General features: G+C 37.5%; 1 protein-coding gene across 3 annotated transcripts in view; it reads left to right on the top strand.

Annotated features, from left to right (window-relative positions):
* The window catches only part of LOC133615608 (solute carrier family 26 member 6-like), a 47926-nt gene extending 23015 nt beyond the window's left edge, over positions 1 to 24911 (top strand). For all 3 annotated transcript variants that reach the window (XM_061974344.1, XM_061974352.1, XM_061974335.1), the window contains exons 12-21: positions 1550 to 1627; positions 5691 to 5786; positions 9891 to 9997; positions 10120 to 10189; positions 14153 to 14245; positions 14459 to 14566; positions 14687 to 14824; positions 18101 to 18155; positions 18227 to 18354; positions 24069 to 24911. In XM_061974344.1, the coding sequence (XP_061830328.1) occupies positions 1550 to 1627; positions 5691 to 5786; positions 9891 to 9997; positions 10120 to 10189; positions 14153 to 14245; positions 14459 to 14566; positions 14687 to 14824; positions 18101 to 18155; positions 18227 to 18354; positions 24069 to 24092 (897 nt within the window). In that variant the 3' untranslated portion in view covers positions 24093 to 24911. The remainder of the gene's footprint in view (positions 1 to 1549; positions 1628 to 5690; positions 5787 to 9890; positions 9998 to 10119; positions 10190 to 14152; positions 14246 to 14458; positions 14567 to 14686; positions 14825 to 18100; positions 18156 to 18226; positions 18355 to 24068) is intronic.
* The last annotated feature ends 1559 nt before the right edge of the window (positions 24912 to 26470 follow it).

Genomic DNA, 26470 nt, shown 5'->3' with positions numbered 1-26470 from the left:
AATATGTTACGTTAACATACCAGTTGGTTATTTATGCCTCATATAACGTACACTTATTCAGCCTGTTGTTCACTATTCTTTATTTATTTTAAATTGCCTTTCAAATGTCTATTCTTGCTGTTGGCTTCTATCAAATACATTTCCCCAAAAAATGCGACTTATACTACAGTGCGACTTATATATGTTTTTTTTCCTTCTTTATTATGCATTTTCGGCCGGTGCGACTTATACTCCGGAGCGACTTATAGTCCGAAAAATACGGTAAGAATTGTTTTAGTTATATTGTAACACTTACAAATGTTGCATGGAGTAATGAATGAGGAAATCCATAAGAGTGGAAACGCTATGGAAGACGAGAAGACGGAAGGAACGGCCCTTATACTTACGGTTGAAAGCATTAAACTACAGATGTTATCGGCCGATAAATGCGTTAAAATGTAATATCGGAAATTATCGGTATCGTTTTTTTATTATCGGTATCGTTTTTTATTTTTATTTTATTTTTATTAAATCAACATAAAAAACACAAGATACACTTACAATTAGTGCACCAACCCAAAAAAACTCCCTCCCCCATTTACACTCATTCACACAAAAGGGTTGTTTCTTTCTGTTATTAATATTGTTAATATATGTCCAAATTAGGCATAATAATGTGTTAATTCCACGACTGTATGTATCGGTTGATATCGGTATCGGTTGATATCGGGATCGGTAATTAAAGAGTTGGACAATATCGGATATCGGCAAAAAGCCATTATCGGACATTCCTACATTAAACAGAAGAAAATACTGTAGATGTTCACCTGCAGTGAGAGAACTCATCCAAAGTATGGTGCTATAGCACAAACAATAACCTACCTTTTCAGTGTCTGTTGATAATTATTCGTTGAATAATGGCTTTTAGTGAAGAAAAGTCCATCAATTCGCAGCATCGTTTTATAAGCCGCGGTGTTCAAAGCGTAGGAGCAAAGTATTGTCCTATAGTCCGGTATTTACCGTATTTAAAAATGATTGACCAAGTGTAATTTGATGAGGAAAAATCTGAAATTTTGCCAATAACTGAATATAATACATGTTTTTTCTCCTTGTTCTTACATTTTTACTTGTTTATTTGTTTGATTTTATTTTGATAATATAACGCGGGCCAACAAAACTCGAGCGGCGGACCACAAATTGCCCCCGGGCCAGACTGTCATAGACCATTTGTGTAATACTTATACAATTTACCAACGCTAACATGTCTTCCGCAGCATTATGACCACACCCCACAAGGGGGCGCCACACATGTCATTTATACTTTTAGTTTATACATGACTGTAAAATATTTTGATCTGAGATCGTAGCTATTCACTCATTGATTTTGTTAGTGACAAAACTTTTTTATTTTTTATTTTTTATTTTGAGTTTCTCTTGAAGTAAGATCACGAGCATCACACACACGTCACTTAAAGCACACAAATGAATAAACCGATGAAGAGGCAGAAAGTCAGCTTGTGGACTGATAAAGTCATGAGTGTCACAATCTCTTTATCTTTCTTCCATGCAGGTTGCCGGGGCTCTATCAGCCGTTGTTATTCTTTTCATTACCCTCTGGATCGGAGCTCTATTTGAAGAACTGCCCAAGGTGAAAATCTAAATCAATATTTCTTCTTTACTAGAAAACTTCCCAACTGAAACCATATTCGTATATCAGGCGCAGCACGGTGGAACAGGGGTTAGTGCATGTGCCTCACAATACAAAGGTCCTGAGTAGTCTTGGGTTCAATCCCGGGCTCGGGATCTTTCTGTGTGGAGTTTGCATGTTCTCCCCGTGACTGCGTGGGTTCCCTCCGGGTACTCCGGCTTCCTCCCACCTCCAAAGACATGCACCTGGGGATAGGTTGATTGGCAACACTAAATTGGCCCTAGTGTGTGAATGTTGTCTTGTCTATCTGTGTTGGCCCTGTGATGAGGTGGCGACTTGTCCAGGGTGTACACTGCCTTCCGCCCCAGCACCCCCCGCGACCCCGAAAGGGACAAGCGGTAGAAAATGGATGGATGGAGGTGTGGCAGCTTGTCACAGGACACGTTTGCGGTATTCACGGGGCTCAAACTGGGAAAAAATGCCCCTTTGAAAAAAATTACAAGTTATTTATGCTTGTAATGAGCAAACATATTAGCCAGTGGAACAAGTCAAATTGTCTTGGTATGAATTATTTGAAATAAAGCATTCAATTTAAGTTTTAAAAACTTAAAAGTGATCTTGAAATTAGCAATTAAAACTTATTAGTTAGAGATGTCCGATAGCACCGGCCTGCCGATATTATCGGCCGATAAATGCTTTAGAATGTAATATCGGAAATTATCGGTATCGTTTTTTTTATTATCGGTATAGTTTTTTTTTAAAATTATTATTATTATTTTGATTTTTTTTATTAAATCAACATAAAAAACACAAGATACACTTACAATTAGTGCACCAACCCAAAAAATCTCCCTCCCCCATTTACACTCATTCACTCAAAAGGGTTGTTTCTTTCTGTTATTAATATTCTGGTTCCTACATTATATATCAATATATATCAATACAGTCTGCAAGGGATACAGTCCGTAAGCACACATGATTGTGCGTGCTGCTGGTTCACTAATAGTACTAACCTTTAACAGTTAATTTTACTCATTTTCATTCATTACTAGTTTCTCTGTAACTGTTTTTATATTGTTTTACTTTCTTTTTTATTCAAGAAAATGTTTTTAATTTATTTATCATATTTTTTTTATTTTTTTTTAAAGTACCTTATCTTCACCATACCTGGTTGTCCAAATTAGGCATAATAATGTGTTAATTCCACGACTGTATATATCGGTTGATATCGGTATCGGTTGATATCGTTATCGGTAATTAAAGAGTTGGACAATATCGGATATCGGCAAAAAGCCATTATCGGACATCCCTAATATATATGTATACATACATGTATTCATACATATACATATTCATACATATATATACACACATTTACATGTATATACATATATAAAGTCATTTAGCCTTATATAGGTCAATAATTCATAATATTGATATTGAACCATATTATTTTTTGAGCAAAAAAACAAACAATCCCACTAAAATTCTCAGGGATCCAAAAGGGTCCCACTCATAAAAGGTTGTTGTTGTTTTTTCCAACACTTACATCTCTAGATCAACTTCGGATCCATCCGTAGATTACAAGTTATGATTATTGTTTTATTTTTTTTGCTTGTTTTTTCAATGCGAAATTGTCATAGAAAACGTTTTTTAAGGCAAACGCAAAATATGCAATATTTTCCCAAAACATACTTTAAAGTGGAATATATGCTGTGAAGTAATTTATTTATCTTATTTTTTTTTTTTTTTTTTTAAAGGACCTTATCTTCACCATACCTGGTTGTCCAAATTAGGCACAATAATGTGTTAATTCCACGACTGTATATATCGGTTGATATCGGTATCGGTTGATATCGTTATCGGTAATTAAAGAGTTGGACAAAATCGGAATATCGGATATCGGCAAAAAGCCATTATCGGACATTCCTAATATATATGTATACATACATGTATTCATACATATATATACACACATTTACATGTATATACATATATAAAGTCATTTAGCCTTATATAGGTCAATAATTCATAATATTGATCTTGAACCATATTATTTTTTGAGCAAAAAAACAAACAATCCCACTAAAATTCTCAGGGATCCAAAAGGGTCCCACTCATAAAAGTTTTTTTTTTTTTTTTTTTTCCAACACTTACATCTCTAGATCAACTTTGGATCCATCCGTAGATTACAAGTTATGATTATTGTTTTATTTTTTTTGCTTGTTTTTTCAATGCGAAATTGTCATAGAAAACGTTTTTTAAGGCAAACGCAAAATATGCAATATTTTCCCAAAACATACTTTAAAGTGGAATATATGCTGTGAAGTAATTTATTTATCTTATTTTTATTTTTATTTTTTTAAAAGGACCTTATCTTCACCATACCTGGTTGTCCAAATTAGGCATAATAATGTGTTAATTCCATGACTGTATATATTGGTATCGGTTGATATCAGTATCGGTTGATATTGGTATCGGTAATTAAGGGTTTGGTCAATATCGGAATATTGGATATCGGCAAAAAGCCATTATCGGACATCCCTACTTATTAGCTATACTTACTAGTATTGTGAAATGTTGTGTCTTATGGCAAACTTGTAAATGCTCAGGTATCGTTTTCCTCAGAAGATCTATTGCCTAACAACAAGTTCTTATACATCCCTTAAAAAAATACTATTCAGAAGATTGTGACTTGCATGAAGACTAGGGGTGTGGGAAAAAATTTATTCGAATTCATATCGCGATTCTCACGTTGTACAATTCAGTATCGATTCTCATTTTTCAAAAATCGATTTTTTAAATTTTTAAATTTTTATTTATTTATTTTTTTAAAATGTTTTATTTATTTATTTATTTTTTTATTTTTTTATTTTTAATCAATCCAACAAAAATAATCCAAAGCAATACCATAACAAACCCGACCCAGCAACACTCAGAACTGCAATAAACATAGCAATTGAGGAGACACAAACACGACACAGAACAAACCAAAAGTAGTGAAACAAAAATGAATATTATCAACAACAGTATCAATATTAGTTACAATTTCAACATAGCAGTGACTAAAAATCCCTCATTGACATTATCATTAGACATTTATTAAAATAAAACAAAGAACAATAGTGTCACAGTGGCTTACACTTGCATCGCTTCTCATAAGCTTGACAACACACTGTGTCCAATATTTTCACAAAGATAAAATAAGTCATATTTTTGGTTCATTTAATAGTTGAAACACATTTACATTATTGCTATCAGTTGATAAAACATTGTCCTTTACAATTATAAAAGCTTTTTACTACTCTGCTTGCATGTCAGCAGACTGGGGTAGATCCTGTTGAAATCCTATGTATTGAATGAATAGAGAATCCCTTTGAATTGGGAAAATATCGTTTTTGAATCGAGAATCGCGTTGAATCGGAAAAATCGATTTATAATCGAATCGTGACCCCAAGAATCGATATTGAATCGAATCGGGGGAAACCCAAAGATTCGCAGCCCTAATGAAGATTATCCATCTATCCATATTTTCTACCTCTTGTCCCTTTTGGGGTAGCGGGGGGGTGCTGGAGCCTATCTCAGCTGCATTCGGGCGGAAGGCGGGGTACACCCTGGACAAGTCGCCACCACAGATAGACAGACAACACTCACACTCACATTCACACACTAGGGACCATTTACTGTTGCCAATCAACCTATCCCCAGGTGCATGTCTTTGGAGATATTTTGTCTAGAATTTAGAAATATATACTTGGTGTGATTATGAGTTTCTCCAGTGCAATCATAACTGCCCCACAGCGAGCCAATGAAAACCTGGTCGTCATACAGTTCTCATGGAGAGACAAACACTTTTCCACACAGGTGTTTGACCCACAACCTTTTGTTTCACAGGCAGCCACTCAACACAAAACATGAGTCACATACTTGCGCATTTGTGTGTGGATGCACACTGTAGAGTACACAAAATAAAGTACACACAGTCATGCTTCATTATTTCACCCACAGTTTGTGTCGCTGGATGGATATTGAGGACAATGAAAGTGTTTTTCTTTTCATGCAGGCAGTACTGGCTGCCATCATCTATGTGAACCTGCAAGGTATGATGAAGCAGTTCCTGGACATACCTGCTTTGTGGGCGACCAACAAACTAGACATGGTGAGTACACTGCAAAAAGTCAGTGTTCAAAAACAAGGGGGGAAAAAAAATACAAAAATGAGGGGTATTTTATTTGAACTAAGCAAAATTATCTGCCAATAGAACAAGAAAATTTGGCTTGTCAAGACTTTCCAAAACAAGTAAAATTAGCTAACTTCAATGAACCCAAAAATACCTTAAAATAAGAATATTCTCACTAATAACAAGTGCACTTTTCTTGGTAGAAAAAAAAGAGACATTTTTGCTCAATCTGTTGAAAAATATTCTTAAATTAAAGGGGAACATTATCACAATAGGGTTAAAACCATTAAAAATCAGTTCCCAGTGGCTTATTTTATTTTTCGAAGTTTTTTTTCAAAATTTTACTCATCACGCAATATCCCTAAAAAAAAGCTTCAAAGTGCCTGATTTTAACCATCGTTATATACACCCGTCCATTTTCCTGTGACGTCACACAGTGATGCCAATACAAACAAACATGGCGGAAAGAACAGCAAGCTATAGCGACATTAGCTCGGATTCAGACTCGGATTTCAGCGGCTTAAGCGATTCAACAGATTACGCATGTATTGAAACGGATGGTTGTAGTGTGGAGGCAGGTAGCGAAAACGAAATTGAAGAAGAAACTGAAGCTATTGAGCCATATCGGTTTGAACCGTATGCAAGTGAAACCGACAAAAACGACACGACAGCCAGCGACACGGGAGAAAGCGAGGACGAATTTGGCGATCGCCTTCTAACCAACGATTGGTATGTGTTTGTTTGGCATTAAAGGAAACTAACAACTATGAACTAGGTTTACAGCATATGAAATACATTTGGCAACAACATGCACTTTGAGAGTGCAGACAGCCCAGTTTTCATCAATTAATATATTCTGTAGACATACCCTCATCCGCTCTCTTTTCCTGAAAGCTGATCTGTCCAGTCCAGTTGGAAATGCATCTGCTTTGAGTGTCGCAGGATATCCACACATTCTTGCCATCTCTGTCGTAGCATAGCTTTCGTCGGTAAAGTGTGCGGAACAAACGTCCAATTTCTTGCCACTTTCGCATCTTTGGGCCACTGGTGCAACTTGAATCCGTCCCTGTTCGTGTTGTTACACCCTCCGACAACACACCGACGAGGCATGATGTCTCCAAGGTAGGGAAAACAGTCGAAAAAACGGAAAATAACAGAGCTGATTTGACTCGGTGTTTGAGAAAATGGCGGATTGCTTCCCGATGTGACGTCTCATTGTGACGTCATCGCTCCGAGAGCGAATAATAGAAAGGCGTTTAATTCGCCAAAATTCACCCATTTAGAGTTCGAAAATCGGTTAAAAAAATATATGGTCTTTTTTCTGCAACATCAAGGTATATATTGACGCTTACATAGGTCTGGTGATAATGTTCCCCTTTAAGTAAATTCTAGTGCCATTATCTTGACATAATGATATGCGCTCGGCATTACATTTCTTGAAACCAGAAAACTTATACTAAAAACTAGTTTATTGTTCTTAATGGAAAGGCAACAACGCTTGTTACTCTCGGGGTTTCCTAGCCGCTCAGGCAAATCATATGGTCTAAAAATGCATTTTTCCATCGATAACATGATATCATCGCGCCAAGTGCGTGCTCTTTCAGTCAATTAGTGCGCATATATACATACATTTTTTAATTGTAATTTTGAAGAATTAATCTGAATGTGCATGAACTATTTCTGTTCAAAATTGTTAGAAATATCACATGTTAAATGTTTAAATATTAACTGTCAGTTTGATGTACTGTGCCAACTGTACTACTATATGAGTACGTATTTTCTATTGTTTCATTGAAAATAAAACATCAAAGTCCATTTGGCTGTCATCTGTTTTAATTATGAGACAAAATTGTGTCAAAGTCATGATTTTTTTTTGTCATGCTTTAAATAAGAAATGATTACTTTAAAAAAGTAGTTTTATACTTGTGAGTGTTGATGACACAGCTTTGCAACACTTGATATTCTAGTTTCAAGCATGTTTTACTCAATATAGTGTCAGAATTTGTTTCTGACGAACCCCAAGATGCACAGATGACGGCAGGCAATGAGCGAGAAAACATGATTTAATTAAACACTATGGCAAAAAAAACAAACAAAAGGGTACAAACAAAAGGCGCGCACAAGGCGGAGAACAAACTTGGCTATGAACTAAAATAGCACAAAAGCTAACTGTCGACAAGAAACAAAAACACTTACTGTGACACGAAGGAACTATGACAAGAGCAGAGTGAACAAAAGTAGACAGAGGTACAACAACAATTATTATGACAGGTAGTAGTGACAACAAGTATTAGCGACAATGACAATGACAATAATCCAGCAGTGACTGGAGGGTAGGGCAGGTATAAATAGCAGCTGGCTGATTGACACCAGGTGTGGCCAGGTGCCAATCAGCCATAGCTGAGGGGACACAGCACTCAGGGAGACAAACAGGAAACAGAACCAAAACAAGAGCGCTGACAGGAAATACTACACACACAGAGGAAAAACTAAAACACAACCAAACTGTCAGGGGCAAGCCTGACATATAGGTCATAAAATCTCAGCAACAAGCTGTAATATCTTACTGAGATCATTTAGGACCAAAACCCTTAAAACAAGTAAAACACTCTAACAAAAAAATCTGCTAAGTGAGAAGAATTATCTTATCAGACAGAAAATAAGCAAATATCACCCTTATTTGAGATATTTAATCTTGGAGTTTGATGATGTGGAACAGCAAACTTGAGGGCAGACACAGCAGAGGAGAGGAGGCTACATCGGATTGTCGAATCTCTGATTAAGGAGGATCAGTCTGGTTTTTGTCCTTGTTGTGGAACCATGGACCAGCGCTATACTCTCGGCAGGATCTTTGAGGGAGCTTGGGTGTTTGCCCTTGTGGACTTGGAGAAGGCATTCGACCGTGACCCTCTGGAAGTCCTGTGGAGAGTGCTCAGAGAGTATGGGGTATCGGACTGTCTGATTGTGGCAGTTTGTTCTCTGTATGATCAGTGCCAGAGCTTGGTCCTCATTGCCGGTAGTAAGTCAGACCCGTTTCCAGTGAGGGTTGGACTCAGCTTTGTCACCTATTATGTTTACAACTTTAATGGAATTAATTTCTAGGTGCAGTCAGGGCGTTGACGGGATCCAGTTTGACGGCTACAGGATTAGGTCTCTGCTTTTTGCAGATGATGTGGTCCTGCTGGCTTCACCTGGCCAGGATCTTCAACTCTCAGTGGGTCGGTCCGCAGCCGAGTATATAGCGAATGGGATAAAAATCAACATTTCCAAATCCGAGTTCATATCCCCGAGGAGATCGTGTTTCAAGTGGAGAAGTTCAAGTACCTCAGAGTCTTGTTCACGAGTGAGGGAAGAGGGGATTGTGATATCAACAGGCAGATCGGCGCGGCGTCTGCAGTGATGCGGACCCTGCATCGGTTAGTTGTGGTGAAAAAGGAGCTGAGCCAGAAGGCAAAGCTCTCAATTTACCTGTCGATCTACGTTCCTACCCTTACCAGTGGTCATGAGTTTTGGGTTATGACCGAAAGGACAAGATCACGGGTACAAGCGGCCTAAATGAGTTTCCTCCATCGGTTGACAGGGCTCTCCCTTAGAGATAGGGTGAGAAGCTTCGTCATTCAGAAGGAGCTCAGAGTAAAGCCGCTGCTTCGCCGCATTGAGAGGAGCCAGATGAGGTGGTTCGGGCATCTGGTCGGAATGCCCCCCGGACGCCTCCCTTTGGGGGGGCTTAGGGCGCGTCCGACCGGTAGGAGGCCACGGGAAAGAGACTGTCTCCCAGCTGGCCTGGGAACGCCATGGACGAGATAACTGAAGAGAGGGAATTCTGGGTTTCTCTGCTTAGGCTGCTGCCCCTGTGAACCGACCTCGAATAAGCGGAAGATTGATGTATAATATTTCAGATACAAAGTCTCATTGTATTCCGTTTATATTAACATCTAACACAATTACCCAACTCATATGGAAACGGGATTGGTACAACTGCAGTCCTGGAACTTATCTGGCACACTTTCTAAATTCTCTGAGTTGATTGTCAGTGTGCTACACTTTGGAAAAACCTGGTCTCATTTAAGTCTGTCATTTTAGGTGATCTGGGTCAGCACTTTCATCCTCACTGTGCTGTTCAACCCTGACCTGGGACTCGCCGCCGCCATCGGCTTCTCAATGCTTACTGTCATCTTCAGGACACAGCTGTAGGAAAACACATCCATTATTCAGCAAACGTTAATACAGTATACTACAATACCATCTCAGGACCACAATGTATACAAACATTGTCAAGAATTGCTGTGTTTTTTCTGTTGATGTTTTCCAGACCCAAGTACTCTGCATTAGGTCAGGTTCCAGACACAGATATCTACAGGCCTTTGGAGGATTATGGTCAGGTAGGACTTGAGGATTATGTTATGCAGTATTTCAACAATGCAATAAAGTGGATTTTACTACTTTTGTTACTAAATGTTTGTCATTTGAAAATATCTAAATGCTGCACTACTTCAGCGCTACCTTTACGTTAACTTTCTTGTTCTATTGTTTCTGTTCCACGCAAACACACTGCAAAAAGTCAGTGTTCAAAAACAAGAAAAAAAAATACAAAAATTAGGGGTATTTTATTTGAACTAAGCAAAATTATCTGCCAATAGAACAAGAAAATTTGGCATGTCAAGACTTTCCAAAACAAGTAAAATTAGCTAACCTCAATGAACCCAAAAATACCTTAAAATAAGTATATTCTCACTAATAACAAGTGCACTTTTCTTGGTAGAAAAAAAAGAGACCTTTTTGCTCAATATGTTGAAAAATATTCTTAAATTAAGTAAATGCTAGTGGCATTATCTTTACATAATATTATGCGCTCGGCATCATGATTTTTTTTCATGCTTGAAGTGAGAAATTATTACTTTAAAAAAGCAGTTTTATACTTGTGAGTAGGGATGTCCGATAATAGCTTTTTGCCGATATTCCGATATTGTCCAACTCTTTAATTACCGATACCGATATCAACCGATACCGATATCAACCGATATATACAGTCGTGGAATTAACACATTATTATGCCTAATTTGGACAACCAGGTATGGTGAAGATAAGGTACTTTAAAAAAAATAAAAAATAATAAGATAAATAAATCAAAAGGTGTTTAGGGCACGTCCGACCGGTAGGAGGCCACGGGGAAGACCCAGGACACGTTGGGAAGACTATGTCTCCCGGCTGGCCTGGGAACGCCTCGGGATCCCCCGGGAAGAGCTGGACGAAGTGGCTGGGGAGAGGGAAGTCTGGGCTTCCCTGCTTAGGCTGCTGCCCCCGCGACCCGACCTCGGATAAGCGGAAGAAGATGGATGGATGGATGGATGGATGGTCCAACTCTTTAATTACCGATACCGATATCAACCGATACCGATATATACAGTTGTGGAATTAACACATTATATTATGCCTAATTTGGACAACCAGGTATGGTGAAGATAAGGTCGTTTTAAAAAAAATAAAAAATAAATAAGATAAATAAATTAAAAACATTTTCTTGAATAAAAAAGAAAGCAAAACAATTTAAAAACATTTACATAGAAACTAGTAATTAATGAAAATGAGTAAAATTAACTGTTAAAGGTTAGTACTATTAGTGGACCAGCAGCACGCACAATCATGTGTGATTACAGACTGTATCCCTTGCAGACTGTATTGATATATATTGATATATAATGTAGGAACCAGAATATTAATAACAGAAAGAAACAAAACTTTTGTGTGAATGAGTGTAAATGGGAGAGGGAGGTTTTTAGGGTTGGTGCACTAATTGTAAGTGTATCTTGTGTTTTTTATGTTGATTTAATAAAAAAAAAACAATACCGATAATAAAAAAACCGATACCGATAATTTCCGATATTACATTTTAACGCATTTATCGGACATCTCTACTTGTGAGTGTTGATGACACAGCTTTGCAACAGTTGATATTCTACTTTCAAGCATGTTTTACTCAATATAGGTCATAAAATCTCAGCAACAAGCTGTAATATCTTACTGAGATCTTTTAGGACCAAAACACTTAAAACAAGTAAAACACTCTCACATAAAATCTGCTTAGTGAGAATAATTATCTTATCAGACAGAAAATAAGCAAATATCACCCTTATTTGAGATATTTAATCTTACTTAGATTTCAGTTTTTGCAGAGCATGAAGTGTGAGGTTTGCCACCCCCCACCCTGTCCAAGTCTCCCCAAACTTGTCCCAATCGTTTGTGCTCGTTTGTCCTGCAAACATTTGCATTTGTGCCTTTACACTTTTTAATTTATTCAAAATAAAATTTCTGAATAGTGACGTCATAGCAGGTTTCAAAGCGTGGGGGGAAAAGTGGCAACTTGTAGTGCAGAAATGATGGTAATTGCTTCTAATTTGACCAATTTATTGCCAGTGCAAAGGTCTGGTGATGCCTTCACTGACTGCAACCCATAACTTCTTCACAGACGTAAAGTAGAACATATAAGAATTGTCAGCATTTGCTAATAATTGCCACCAATGTCTCTTTTACTGCACTACTTTAAGTTTATAGATCATAATGTCATCTTCATTTTCTTTGATAAGAAAGAACATTCAAATGTGTTTTGGATACATGTCACAAGTTTTGCATTCTTTATTTGAGTACTGCACGTATATGGTTTTGTAGAAACTATACGCATGAATATAAACTTCGACATCTTTGTCATAAAATCTCATATGGTAAAATTGATCCCCAGCAACTCTTCGAAGCATCAAGCAGGTTTATATGTGGTTATAGTGTATATATATTTTCTCATTCTGTTTTGCATACTCTTGGAGTCAACATGTGGATAGTCATGTACATAGTGTCATGTACATAGTGTATATATCCCCACCCCCCCTTTTTTTTTTTGTATATATTGTTTTTCAAATCACCTGACATGTATACTGTGTATATGTACATAATTTATCCATTTTTTAAACATATTTTTTTAATACACATGTTACAGGTTATATATATTTTATTATTGAATGTATCAAATGTGATGCATATTTAATGGACCACAATGGAAACAAGCCTTTTGGGTTTTTGTGCCATCCATTTGCCTTTTTAAAGCATTACATGGATTCAATTCTTTAAGATGTCAATAAACTTCTCAATCAATCTGTCAGGTTCAAACGCTGGTGACATCTATTAAACGAGACAAGAAGCAAGGAATTAAACAGAGGCAGAATTAAATTTGGCTCAATTGAGGAGAGCGCGTCTGGGCTGTACTCTTGTTCAGTCACCATCATGCTCTGGCGAAAGATTGTATGCCTCTTTTATTTGGACTTTCCCTGATTACATGGCAAAAGCTGTTTCTAAGGGACGGGGGTCGTAAACAGCCATTGCCTTTGATGGATTAAATTATTTAAGATGTCAATAAACTTCTCAACCATTCTGTCAGGTTCAAACACTGGTGACATCTATTAAACGAGACAAGAAGCAAGGAATTAAACAGAGGCAGAATTAAATTTGGCTCAATTGAGGAGAGCGCGTCTGGGCTGTACTCTTGTACAGTCTCTCTCACGCTCTGGCGAAAGATTGTATGCCTCCTCTTTTTTTTTGGACTTTCTCTGATTCCATGGCAAAAGCTGTTTCTAAGGGACGGGGGTCGTAAACAGCCATCGTCTTTGATTACAACAGTTCAAAAGAAAAGGTCGCCTGGAGGGGAGTCTGGTCCTGCTTGCTCTCCGCTTTTGTCGTTCTTGGGTCAAGACAATATATTTCTGTTGATTACAATACATGAAAGAAACAGAACACCTTCTTGTTGCTTCCCATCCTACACAGTGGAGTTTTCCAAGCCTTCTTCTTGGTAGGTTCAAAGACAGCTTTTGTCTTCTCGCTGGGAACTCATGGAAACACAAAGTTTTGTGATAACTTAGATGCAATTATTCTGACACAATCAATCAATAACAAGTGGCATATGATGAGTTTTTGAGAATTAATATTTTAAATGAGCTGCTTTAGACAGTCCTTGAGAGGTTACACCTTTGGATCAAATACTATTACTAAATCTTTATTAAGGATTTTTTTCCCCCCAATAATTTCTCATTATTGGAACGTCTGCACTGTCAGTGTTTTTTTTTAGTTAATATTGTACAGTATTTTAAAGTTAAAGTTAAGTTAAAGTTAAAGTTCCAATGCTTGTCACACACACTAGGTGTGGTGAAATTTGTCCTCTGCATTTGACCCATCCCCTTGTTCCACCCCCTGGGAGGTGAGGGGAGCAGTGGGCAGTAGCGGTGCCGCGCCCGGGAATCATTTTTGGTGATTTAACCCCCAATTCCAACCAAACAGTATTTGAATTATCCGTCTGATTTTAGGTGAAAGAGATTCCTGGTATTTTGATCTTCCGTTCGTCTGCAACGCTCTACTTTGCAAATGCCGAGATGTATCAAGATGCACTGGGAGAGAAGGTGAACACACAAACACTCACACACACAAACACACACACACACACACACACACACACACACACACACACACACACACACACACACACACACACACTAAAGTTAATAGAGCAGTCCCTCAAAAAAAAGTGTAATTTCTGCCAAATTGTTTTAGTAATATATCAGTCAGACATACAGTGGATTTTTCACTATTTTAATTGTGTTCGTTTGTCTTAGTCTGGCATTGATATCACCAAAATCCTGTCGGCAAAGAAGAAACTTGAGGCCAAAAGGAAGAAGCATGAGAAGAAACAAGCCAAAAATGCTGCAAAAAATGGAGAAACGGTATTTCTATACTATATAAATGTCATTTATTCATACATTTCAACCCTTTTGGATGTACAGTAGTTTCCGTTGTTAACCAAAGCACCAAAGAAATGGACTTGATTGAGTTGCGTGCAACAGGAGGAAGCTGAGATGGAGAAGCATGTAGCCAACATTGAGGTGGAGGGTGAGCGTGATCCTGCACTGCCCAGAGCCATCATCCTGGACCTCAGTCCTGTCAACTTCTTAGACACTATGGGGGTCAAGACCTTGTGTGCGGTAGGAACAGTTACACATTTATATACACATGTAAATATACACAAATATTATCAGGTCAAATTACAGAGTATGAAGTGCTGTTTTTTCTCCTAATAGAGTCTGAAAGTAGCTTTGAAATGTACATTTCCTCAAATATGTCAGTTTTATCAGCTAGTGTGTTGTATAGTATTGGAAAGTATTATAAATAGTGGACGTTTGAGACAATATACCATGGACTACATGGTCTGGACTACTATAAGTATAATGGTGTTTTCAATTTTATTTTTACATATATTTACTTGTTTTTTATATTCATATTTTATACTTTTCAACTATTGTTTTATTGTGTTTTGTATAAAAACTAAAACTATAAAAAAAAATGTACATAACAAATTATTTTTATAATCAGTATTTTAGTCTGTAAACATTAATTCGTTTATTTAATTAATCATTATGATAATTAATACATTACATTTATAATTTTAATAATTAATAATAACAATATATAAATTATATTTTATACTTTTCAACTATTGTTTTATTGTGTTTTGTATAAAAACTAAAACTATTAAAAAAATGTACATAACAAATTATTTTTATAATCAGTATTTTAGTCTGTAAACATTAATTAGTTTATTTAATTAATCATTATGATAATGAATACATTACATTTATCATTTTAATAATTAATAATAACAATATACAAATTATATTTTATACTTTTCAACTATTGTTTTATTGTGTTTTGTATAAAACTAAAACTATTAAAAAAAATGTACATAACAAATTATTTTTATAATCAGTATTTTAGTCTGTAAACATTAATTTGTTTATTTAATTAATCATTATGATAATTAATACATTACATTTATCATTTTAATAATTAATAATAACAATATACAAATTATATTTTATACTTTTCAACTATTGTTTTATTGTGTTTTGTATAAAAGCAAAAACTATTAAAAAAAGTACATAACAAATTATTTTTATAATCAGTATTTTAGTCTGTAAACATTAATTAGTTTATTTAATTAATCATTATGATAATGAATACATTACATTTATCATTTTAATAATTAATAATAACAATATACAAATTATATTTTATACTTTTCAACTATTGTTTTATTGTGTTTTGTATAAAAACTAAAACTATAAAAAAAATGTACATAACAAATTATTTTTATAATCAGTATTTTAGTCTGTAAACATTAATTAGTTTATTTAATTAATCATTATGATAATGAATACATTACATTTATCATTTTAATAATTAATAATAACAATATACAAATTATATTTTATACTTTTCAACTATTGTTTTATTGTGTTTTGTATAAAAACTAAAACTATAAAAAAAAATGTACATCACAAATTATTTTTATAATCAGTATTTTAGTCTGTGAACATTAATTAGTTTATTTAATTAATCATTATGATAATGAATACATTACATTTATCATTTTAATAATTAATAATAACAATATACAAATTATATTTTATACTTTTCAACTATTGTTTTATTGTGTTTTGTATAAAAACTAAAACTATAAAAAAAAATGTACATAACAAATTATTTTTATAATCAGTATTTTAGTCTGTAAACATTAATTAGTTTATTTAATTAATCATTAGGATAATTAATACATTACATTTATCATTTTAATAATTAATAATAACAATATACAAATTATTATTAATAATGATAATATACAAATTATTATTAACAGTAATATACATATTTTTATAATTAATAATGACATACAAATATTCCATCCAGCCATTTTCTACCGCGTATTCCCTTCTGAGCCTATCTCAGTTACAATCGGGCGGAAGGCGGGGTACACCCTGGACAAGTCACCATCTCATCACAGGGCCAACACAGATAGACCGACAACATTCACACACTAGGGCCAATTTAGTGTTAAAGTTAAAGTTAAAGTACCAATGATTGTCACACACACACACTAGGTGTGGCGAAATGATTCTCTGCATTTGACCCATCACCCTTGATCACCCCCTGGGAGGTGAGGGGAGCAGTGAGCAGCAGCAGTGGCCGCGCCCGGGAATCATTTTGGTGATTTAACCCCCAATTCCAACCCTTGATGCTGAGTGCCAAGCAGGGAGGTAATGGGTCCCATTTTTATAGTCTTTGGTATGACTCGGCCGGGGTTTGAACTCACGACCTACCGATCTCAGGGCGGACACTCTAACCACTAGGCCACTGAGCCTAATAGCTCTTATTATTTATTCAAAAGATAAATGCAATATATGAATTATGTTTGCACATTTGAATTTTAATGTCAAATGAAGATAGCATTTGTATAACAATAATATTGAAATTAACTGATCATAATAATAAATAAACCATTACGATTAATTATAATGTGAATATACACACTCTTATATATAAACTCTTAAGATTGAATATTAAAATGACAAATGCAATATATGAAATATTAAAATGATAATACCATACAATAATAATTTAAAAATTAATATTTTTAATTACTTTAATTAATTTGTGATTCAGGGCTATATATATATAAAAAAAATAAACATTGAATTATTAAAATGATACAGTTGATATTATTTATTAGAATACTAAAGTCTCTGTATTAATTATTAATTCAAAGTCTTTATTACACTAAAGTATTAACTATAATATATTTATTTTTCTTAAGTTTATTTTTTTAACTGTTTGTTTTTATACAAAACCCAAAAATATATGTATATATATTTTTGAAAATAATAATGTGTATAAAATGTATGCGTATATTGTGTATAAAAATATATGTATATATTTTTTATACAATGATTTTTTTTTATTTTTTTTTATATACTAATAATATTTACAATTATTTTTGATTTATCATTCGTAAAATAACGTAAATAATTTTATTGTGCTCTAAACCATATCATATTGCTTATAAACAATAAATACAAAATCCTACAATATATACTTTACATTTGACTGACGGCTGCACAGATTTCTTAAATGGATGACTTTAAATGTGAAATTATTCTTTTAGCTCTTCCTGGCCTGTTTCTTGGTATCTCATCCACACTCTTGCACTGAGTTGGCTCCTTTTGTTGCTTTTTCAGCAGCACATTAATTCAGTCCTTTGGAAAGCAAATCCTGTTTTCAACAAGACAAGCGAGACTTCCTCTGACGAGTTGAACTTTAAACCTTCTGTTTATTTGATCCACAAGGCATTCAGTTAGTGCTAATTAAGTTTGCTTGCTAACGAAGCAACCTCCTGTCCGACCTCTGCTGTTTCTTGTCTGCTTTAGATTTTCAAAGACTACGGGCAAATTGGTACCTTTGTGGCGCTCACGTCTTGTCAAAGTGAGTGGAATGGAAATTGGAGAACAAATTGAATAAAGTCGGATGTAGCTGATCAATAACCGTTTCTCTAGGCGGCGTGGTGGATAATCTGCAAACTGGCGGTTTCTTCAACGACAAAGTGACAAAGTCTTGCCTCTTTGCCAGCATCCATGACGCCGTGCTTCATGTTCAGGCGGACCTGATGCACAACCAAGACAAGGTGATGTTAAAACACAAACATTAAGCAAAAAATGGTGTAATATATACGAGCACAACAAGCTATTACTGAAACATGGAACATTATAATTAACTGATACGATCTCCAGCTGCTAATAACACATTTGTGTTATACAAACCCCGTTTCCATATGAGTTGGGAAATTGTGTTAGATGTAAATATAAACGGAATACAATGATTTGCAAATCCTTTTCAACCCATATTCAGTTGAATATGCTACAAAGACAACATATTTGATGTTCAAACTCATAAACTTATTTTTTTTTTTGCAAATAATAATTAACTTAGAATTTCATGGCTGCAACACGTGCCAAAGTAGTTGGGAAAGGGCATGTTCACCACTGTGTTACATGGCCTTTCCTTTTAACAACACTCAGTAAACATTTGGGAACTGAGGAGACACATTTTTTAAGCTTCTCAGGTGGAATTCTTTCCCATTCTTGCTTGATGTACAGCTTAAGTTGTTCAACAGTCCGGGGGTCTCCGTTGTGGTATTTTAGGCTTCATAATGCGCCACACATTTTCAATGGGAGACTGGTCTGGACTACAGGCAGGCCAGTCTTGTACCCGCACTCTTTTACTATGAAGCCACGTTGTTGTAACACGTGGTTTGGCATTGTCTTGCTGAAATAAGCAGGGGCGTCCATGGTAACGTTGCTTGGATGGCAACATATGTTGCTCCAAAACCTGTATGTACCTTTCAGCATTAATGGCGCCTTCACAGATGTGTAAGTTACCCATGCCTTGGGCACTAATACACCTCCATACCATCACAGATGCTGGCTTTTCAACTTTGCGCCTATAACAATCCGGATGGTTCTTTTCCTCTTTGGTCCGGAGGACACGACGTCCACAGTTTCCAAAAACAATTTGAAATGTGGACTCGTCAGACCACAGAACACTTTTCCACTTTGTATCAGTCCATCTTAGATGAGCTCAGGCCCAGCGAAGCCGACGGCGTTTCTGGGTGTTGTTGATAAATGGTTTTCGCCTTGCATAGGAGAGTTTTAACTTGCATTTACAGATGTAGCGACCAACTGTAGTTACTGACAGTGGGTTTCTGAAGTGTTCCTGAGCCCATGTGGTGATATCCTTTACACACTGATGTCGCTTGTTGATGCAGTACAGCCTGAGGGATCGAAGGTCACGGGCTTAGCTGCTTACGTGCAGTGATTTCTCCAGATTCTCTGAACCCTTTGATGATATTACAGACCGTAGATGGTGAAATCCCTAAATTCCTTGCAATAGCTGGTTGAGAAAGGTTTTTCTTAAACTGTTCAACAATTTGCTCAGGCATTTGTTGACAAAGTGGTGACCCTCGCCCCATCCTTGTTTGAGAATGACTGAGCATTTCATGGAATCTATTTTTATACCCAATCATAGCACCCACCTGTTCCCAATTTGCCTGTTCACCTGTGGGATGTTCCAAATAAGTGTTTGATGAGCATTCCTCAACTTTATCAGTATTTATTGCCACCTTTCCCAACTTCTTTGTCACGTGTTGCTGGCATCAAATTCTAAAGTTAATGATTATTTGCAAAAAAAAAAATGTTTATCAGTTTGAACATCAAATATGTTGTCTTTGTAGCATATTCAACTGAATATGGGTTGAAAATTATTTGCAAATCATTGTATTTCGTTTATATTTACATCTAACACCATTTTCCAACTCATATGGAAACGGGGTTTGTATATATATATATATATATATATATATATATATATATATATATATATATATATATATATATATATATATATCCATCCATCCATCCATCTTCTTCCGCTTATCCGAGGTCGGGTCGCGGGGGCAGCAGCCTAAGCAGGGAAGCCCCGACTTCCCTCTCCCCAGCCACTTCGTCCAGCTCCTCCCGGGGGATCCCGAGGCGTTCCCAGGCCAGCCGGGAGACATAGTCTTCCCAACGTGTCCTGGGTCTTCCTCATGGCCTCCTACCGGTCGGACGTGCCCTAAACAACTCCCTAGGGAGGCGCTCGGGTGGCATCCTGACTAGATGCCCGAACCACCTCATCTGGCTCCTCTCGATGTGGAGGAGCAGCGGCTTTACTTTGAGCTCCTCCCGGATGACAGAGCTTCTCACCCTATCTCTAAGGGAGAGCCCCGCCACCCGGCGGAGGAAACTCATTTCAGCCGCTTGTACCCATGATCTTGTCCTTTCGGTCATAACCCAAAGCTCCTGACCATAGGTGAGGATGGGAACGTAGATCGACCGGTAAATTGAGAGCTTTGCCTTCCGGCTCAGCTCCTTCTTCACCACAACGGATCGATACAGCGTCCGCATTACTGAAGACGCCGCACCGATCCGCCTGTCGATCTCACGATCCACTCTTCCCTCACTCGTGAACAAGACTCCGAGGTACTTGAACTCCTCCACTTGGGGCAAGATCTCCTCCCCAACTCGGAGATGGCACTCCACCCTTTTCCGGGCGAGAACCATGGACTCGGACTTGGAGGTGCTGATTCTCATCCCAGTCGCTTCACACTCAGCTGCGAACCGATCCAGTGAGAGCTGAAGATCCTGGCTAGATGAAGCCATCAGGACCACATCATCTGCAAAAAGCAGAGACCTAATCCTGCAGCCACCAAACCGGATCCCTTCAACGCCTTGACTGCGCCTAGAAATTCTGTCCATAAAAGTTATGAACAGAATCGGTGACAAAGGGCAGCCTTGGCGGAGTCCAACCCTCACCGGAAACGTGTCCGACTTACTGCCGGCAATGCGAACCAAGCTCTGACACTGATCATACAGGGAGCGGACCGCCACAATAAGACAGTCCGAAACCCCATATTCTCTGAGCACTCCCCACAGGACTTCCCGAGGGACACGGTCGAATGCCTTCTCCAAGTCCACAAAGCACATGTAGACTGGTTGGGCAAACTCCCATGCACCCTCAAGGACCCTGCCGAGAGTATAGAGCTGGTCCACAGTTCCACGACCAGGACGAAAACCACACTGTTCCTCCTGAATCCGAGGTTCGACTATCCGGCGTAGCCTCCTCTCCAGTACACCTGAATAGACCTTACCGGGAAGGCTGAGGAGTGTGATCCCACGATAGTTAGAACACACCCTCCGGTTCCCCTTTTTAAAGAGAAGAAACACCACCCCGGTCTGCCAATCCAAAGGTACTGCCCCCGATGTCCACGCGATGCTGCAGAGTCTTGTCAACCAAGACAGCCCCACAGCATCCAGAGCCTTAAGGAACTCCGGGCGGATCTCATCCACCCCCGGGGCCTTGCCACCGAGGAGCTTTTTAACTACCTCAGCAACCTCAGCCCCAGAAATAGGAGAGCCCACCACAGATTCCCCAGGCACTGCTTCCTCATAGGAAGACGTGTTGGTGGGATTGAGGAGGTCTTCGAAGTATTCCCTCCACCGATCCACAACTTCCGCAGTCGAGGTCAGCAGAACACCATCCGCACCATACACGGTGTTGGTAGTGCACTGCTTCCCCTTCCTGAGGCGGCGGATGGTGGTCCAGAATCGCTTCGAAGCCGTCCGGAAGTCGTTTTCCATGGCTTCCCCGAACTCCTCACATGTCCGAGTTTTTGCCTCCGCGACCGCTGAAGCCGCACACCGCTTGGCCTGTCGGTACCTGTCCGCTGCCTCAGGAGTCCCATGAGCCAAAAGAACCCGATAGGACTCCTTCTTCAGCTTGACGGCATCCCTCACCGCCGGTGTCCACCAACGGGTTCTAGGATTACCGCCACGACAGGCACCAACTACCTTGCGGCCACAGCTCCAATCAGCCGCCTCGACAATAGAGGTGCGGAACATGGTCCACTCGGACTCAATGTCCAGCACCTCCCTCGTGACATGTTCAAAGTTCTTCCGGAGGTGGGAATTGAAACTCTCTCTGACAGGAGACTCTGCCAGACGTTCCCAGCAAACCCTCACAATGCGTTTGGGCCTGCCAGGTCTGTCCGGCATCCTCCCCCACCATCGCAGCCAACTCACCACCAAGTGGTGATCGGTAGAAAGCTCACTCTCTTTACCCGAGTGTCCAAAACATGAGGCCGCAAATCCGATGACACAACTACAAAGTCGATCATAGAACTGCGGCCTAGGGTGTCCTGGTGCCAAGTGCACATATGGACACCCTTATGCTTGAACATGGTGTTCGTTATGGACAATCCGTGACGGGCACAAAAGTCCAATAACAAAACAACACTCGGGTTCAGATCCGGGCGGGCATTCTTCCCAATCACGCCTCTCCAGGTTTCACTGTCGTTGCCAATATGAGCGTTGAAGTCCCGCAGTAGAACGAGGGAATCACCCGGGGGAGCACCCTCAAGTACTCCCTCGAGTGAATCCAAAAAGGGTGGGTACTCTGAGCTGCGGTTTGGCGCGTAAGCGCAAACAACAGTCAGGACCCGTCCCCCCACCCGAAGGCGGAGGGAAGCTACCCTCTCGTCCACCGGGTTGAACTCCAACGTGCAGGCTCTGAGCCGGGGGGAAACAAGAATTGCCACCCCAGCCCGTCGCCTCTCACTGCTGGCAACGCCAGAGTGGAAGAGAGTCCAGCCCCTCTCGAGAGAACTGGTTCCGGAGCCCTTGCTGTGCGTTGAAGTGAGTCCGACTATATCCAACCGGAACTTCTCTACCTCTCGCACTAGTTCAGGCTCCTTCCCCCCCAGCGAGGTGACGTTCCACGTCCCAAGAGCTAGCTTCTGTAGCCGAGGATCGGACCGCCAAGTGCCCTGCCTTCGGCTGCCGCCCAGCTCACATTGCACCCGACCTCTATGGCCCCTGCTATGTATATATATATATATATATAAATATAAATAAAGTTTGGACACACCATCTCATTTCAATGCGTTTTCTTTATTTCAAGACTATTTACCTTGTGGATTGTCGCTGAAGGCATCAAAACTATGACACCTGTGACGTGAAAACCATTTCAGGTGACTACCTCTTGAAGCTCATGGAGAGAATGCCAAGAGTGTGCAAAGCAGTAATCAAGCAAAGGGTGGCTATTTTGAAGAAACTGGAATTCAAAACATGTTTTCAGTTATTTCACCTTTTTTTGTTAAGTACATAACTCCACATGTGTTCATTCATAGTTTTGATGCCTTCAGGGACAATCTACAATGTAAATAGTCATGAAAATAAAGAAAACAAAAACTTTTGGCCTGTACTGTATATATATATATATATATATATATATATATATATATATATATATATATATATATATATATATATATATATATATATATATATATGTGTGTGTGTGTGCATAAAATATACAAAATATATAATATTGTGTTGTCATAATAAATATGTAATATTACAATAATACATATTTTAATTGATTGTAGTACCTTATTATTAGAAAGGCATGTCTCTCAGTCTTGTTGGGTTCCCATGGTGAATTTTGACATTCACTTGTTAAACTGATGACTTCCTTCTCACAAAAACAAGTTATTTTATTTGCACAATTGTTACAATAATTGTTTGGGTTTTCTTTCTCTTGCCTTTGAACGTATGCGGTTTGTTCATTTCCTGAACTAACTTTATCTCTATTAGCAAGACAAAGCATCATTAAATTAAGAGCACACGTTGACTTCCCACGTCCTGTTAAAACCACATCATTGTGTCAGACGTCTGACTCAGACCGTGACATTTTTTTTTATTTTGCACGTGATATGTAACGTAGTGGTGTGACTTTGTTTCACAGGAGGCCCGAGCGACACATTTTTAAGTGCTGGACAATACAAAGAAGAAGGTTGCACACATGTATGCAACGAGACCCATGGAAAGTAATGAAGTATGTCCTGCAGACACACAGCATGAAGGTGGTGCACATGGCGGAAGGGCTTACAAGCACTGCAACGCCTCTGAAAAAAACGTCAAACAACATGACCCTCAGACGGTCAGAAAGTTCACCAAATCAATCTCAGGTTAGTTTCTAGCAGGAAATTAGCTGACGGAGACAAAAAGGGCAGGACAGGAAATGAATGCAACGTGTGAGTGGAGACAGGAAGTGTCTTTAGGAAACATCTTTGATAGACAACAAGAACAAGTCCATGATGTTGAATGCACAAAAGCTACTATTTAAAACCATTATTACAGTATTTATGGCAATAGTACACATTGACGTTTTTATACTTTTTTTACACTCTTTTCTATTTAGAACTCAGTCAATTGATCAATTGTTTTTTATACAAATATTAAATTCAAAATAAGTTTTTGACTTCATGGTGTCATGACCTGTAGAAAGGTCATGTTTAGTTTGGGTTTTTGGGTTTAATTCCTGTGTTCTGGATTTATAACCTGATCCAAGATGGCTAACGGTTGTTATTATTCGGGTTGTTGAATGTAATGCCTTTGCAACCTCAACCTTAACCCAAACCTATAACCCTAACTTCTTTACAGTAGTATTTTTTTTAGATGTATTTCTGATTTCCGTGTTACGTTTTGTCTCTGCAGTTGCACTTCTGTTGTCGTCACAAAATTACAATTGTAAGCCTGGGCTGATAATCAATAAATAGAACAGTAAATGAAAATAAACTCAACTGGAGAGCCAATTTTGAAATGTCTTTTTCGGCACCCCAAAAATGTAAACTTTTTTCCTGATGCAGGCAAAATATGGTGACTTTTCTTGCATGTTAAGGGCCTCAATAAAGGCGTCTAAACGGAGAGAAGTTAAAAAACAGCAATTTCAATAGGGCCCTTGTGGTGCTCGCTCCACTGCTTGGGCCCTAATAAAATAAAATAAAATATAATTAAAATAAATTAAATCAAATTTAAATTACATTTTAATTTAATTTAATTTAATTAAAATGTAATACAATTAAACAAATCAAATATAAATACAATCAAATATAAATAAAATAAAATATAAATACAATTAAATAAAATAAAATAAAAATTAAATAAAGCCACTTCAGACTGTCATCATTTGTAGCAATTAGGACCAAGATCTAGACTTGTGAAACCGAGATTTTGACCTTTTTGTGGTGAAACATCAGATCAAAGTTTGGCGCCGTGCCATGCCCACATCCTGTCATTTGTAAAAACACTTTGTGCAATTTATCATAAAAAAATAAAAATAAAAATTAGAGCCTTCTAAACATGAAAAAGAAACATTATTTTACAGCGTTTTAATGAATATAGAACCTCAGGACAAATTGTAAATATAAATAAAAAATAGAGATGTCCGATAAATGCGTTAAAATGTAATATCGGAAATTATTGGTATCGGTTTTTTTTATTATCGGTATCGGTTTCTTTTTTATTTTATATTTTTTAATTTTTTATTAAATCAACATAAAAAACACAAGACACACTTACAATTAGTGCACCAACCCAAAAGACCTTCCTCCCCCACATTTACACTCATTCACACAAAAGTGTTGTTTCTTTCTGTTATTAATATTCTGGTTCCTACATTATATATCAATATATATCAATAGTCTGCAAGGGATACAGTCCGTAAGCACACATGATTGTGCGTGCTGCTGGTCCACTAATAGTACTAACCTTTAACAGTTAAGTTGACTCATTTTCATTAATTACTAGTTTCTATGTAACTGTTTTTATATTGTTTTACTTTCTTTTATATTCAAGAAAATGTTTTTAATTTATTTATCTTATTTTATTTTATAATTTTTTTAAAAAAGGACCTTATTTTCACCATACCTGGTTGTCCAAATTAGGCATAATAATGTGTTAATTCCACGACTGTATATATCGGTATCGGTTGATATCGGTATCGGTAATTAAAGAGTTGGACAATATCGAATATCTGCAAAAAGCCATTATCGGACATCCCTAAAAAAATGAAAAAGATCTACTTTTTTTATTCCAGTAGTAGAAAATACAATATTACAGGTATCATGTTGTACGTTGTAACTTTTAAACGTGTTATTAGTAAAGTACATTTAATTTGGGCCTTTTAAAAGACACGAAGATGAAAGACGAGGAGCGGTTGAAACTTCACACAAGTTTCAAGTACAAGAGGAAGTAAACACTCTTGAAGTACAATAACAAGGTTTGAAAGGAACAATAGCAAAGAAGGAATCAAAAAGCACCAACAGAAAAAAATGGATATCAGAACAAACTCTTAAGAGGATTGAA

The sequence above is a fragment of the Nerophis lumbriciformis genome, linkage group LG01 (genome assembly GCF_033978685.3).
Source record: "Nerophis lumbriciformis linkage group LG01, RoL_Nlum_v2.1, whole genome shotgun sequence".
Lineage (NCBI taxonomy): Eukaryota > Metazoa > Chordata > Actinopteri > Syngnathiformes > Syngnathidae > Nerophis > Nerophis lumbriciformis.
This window is presented reverse-complemented; position numbering and strand designations above follow the sequence as displayed.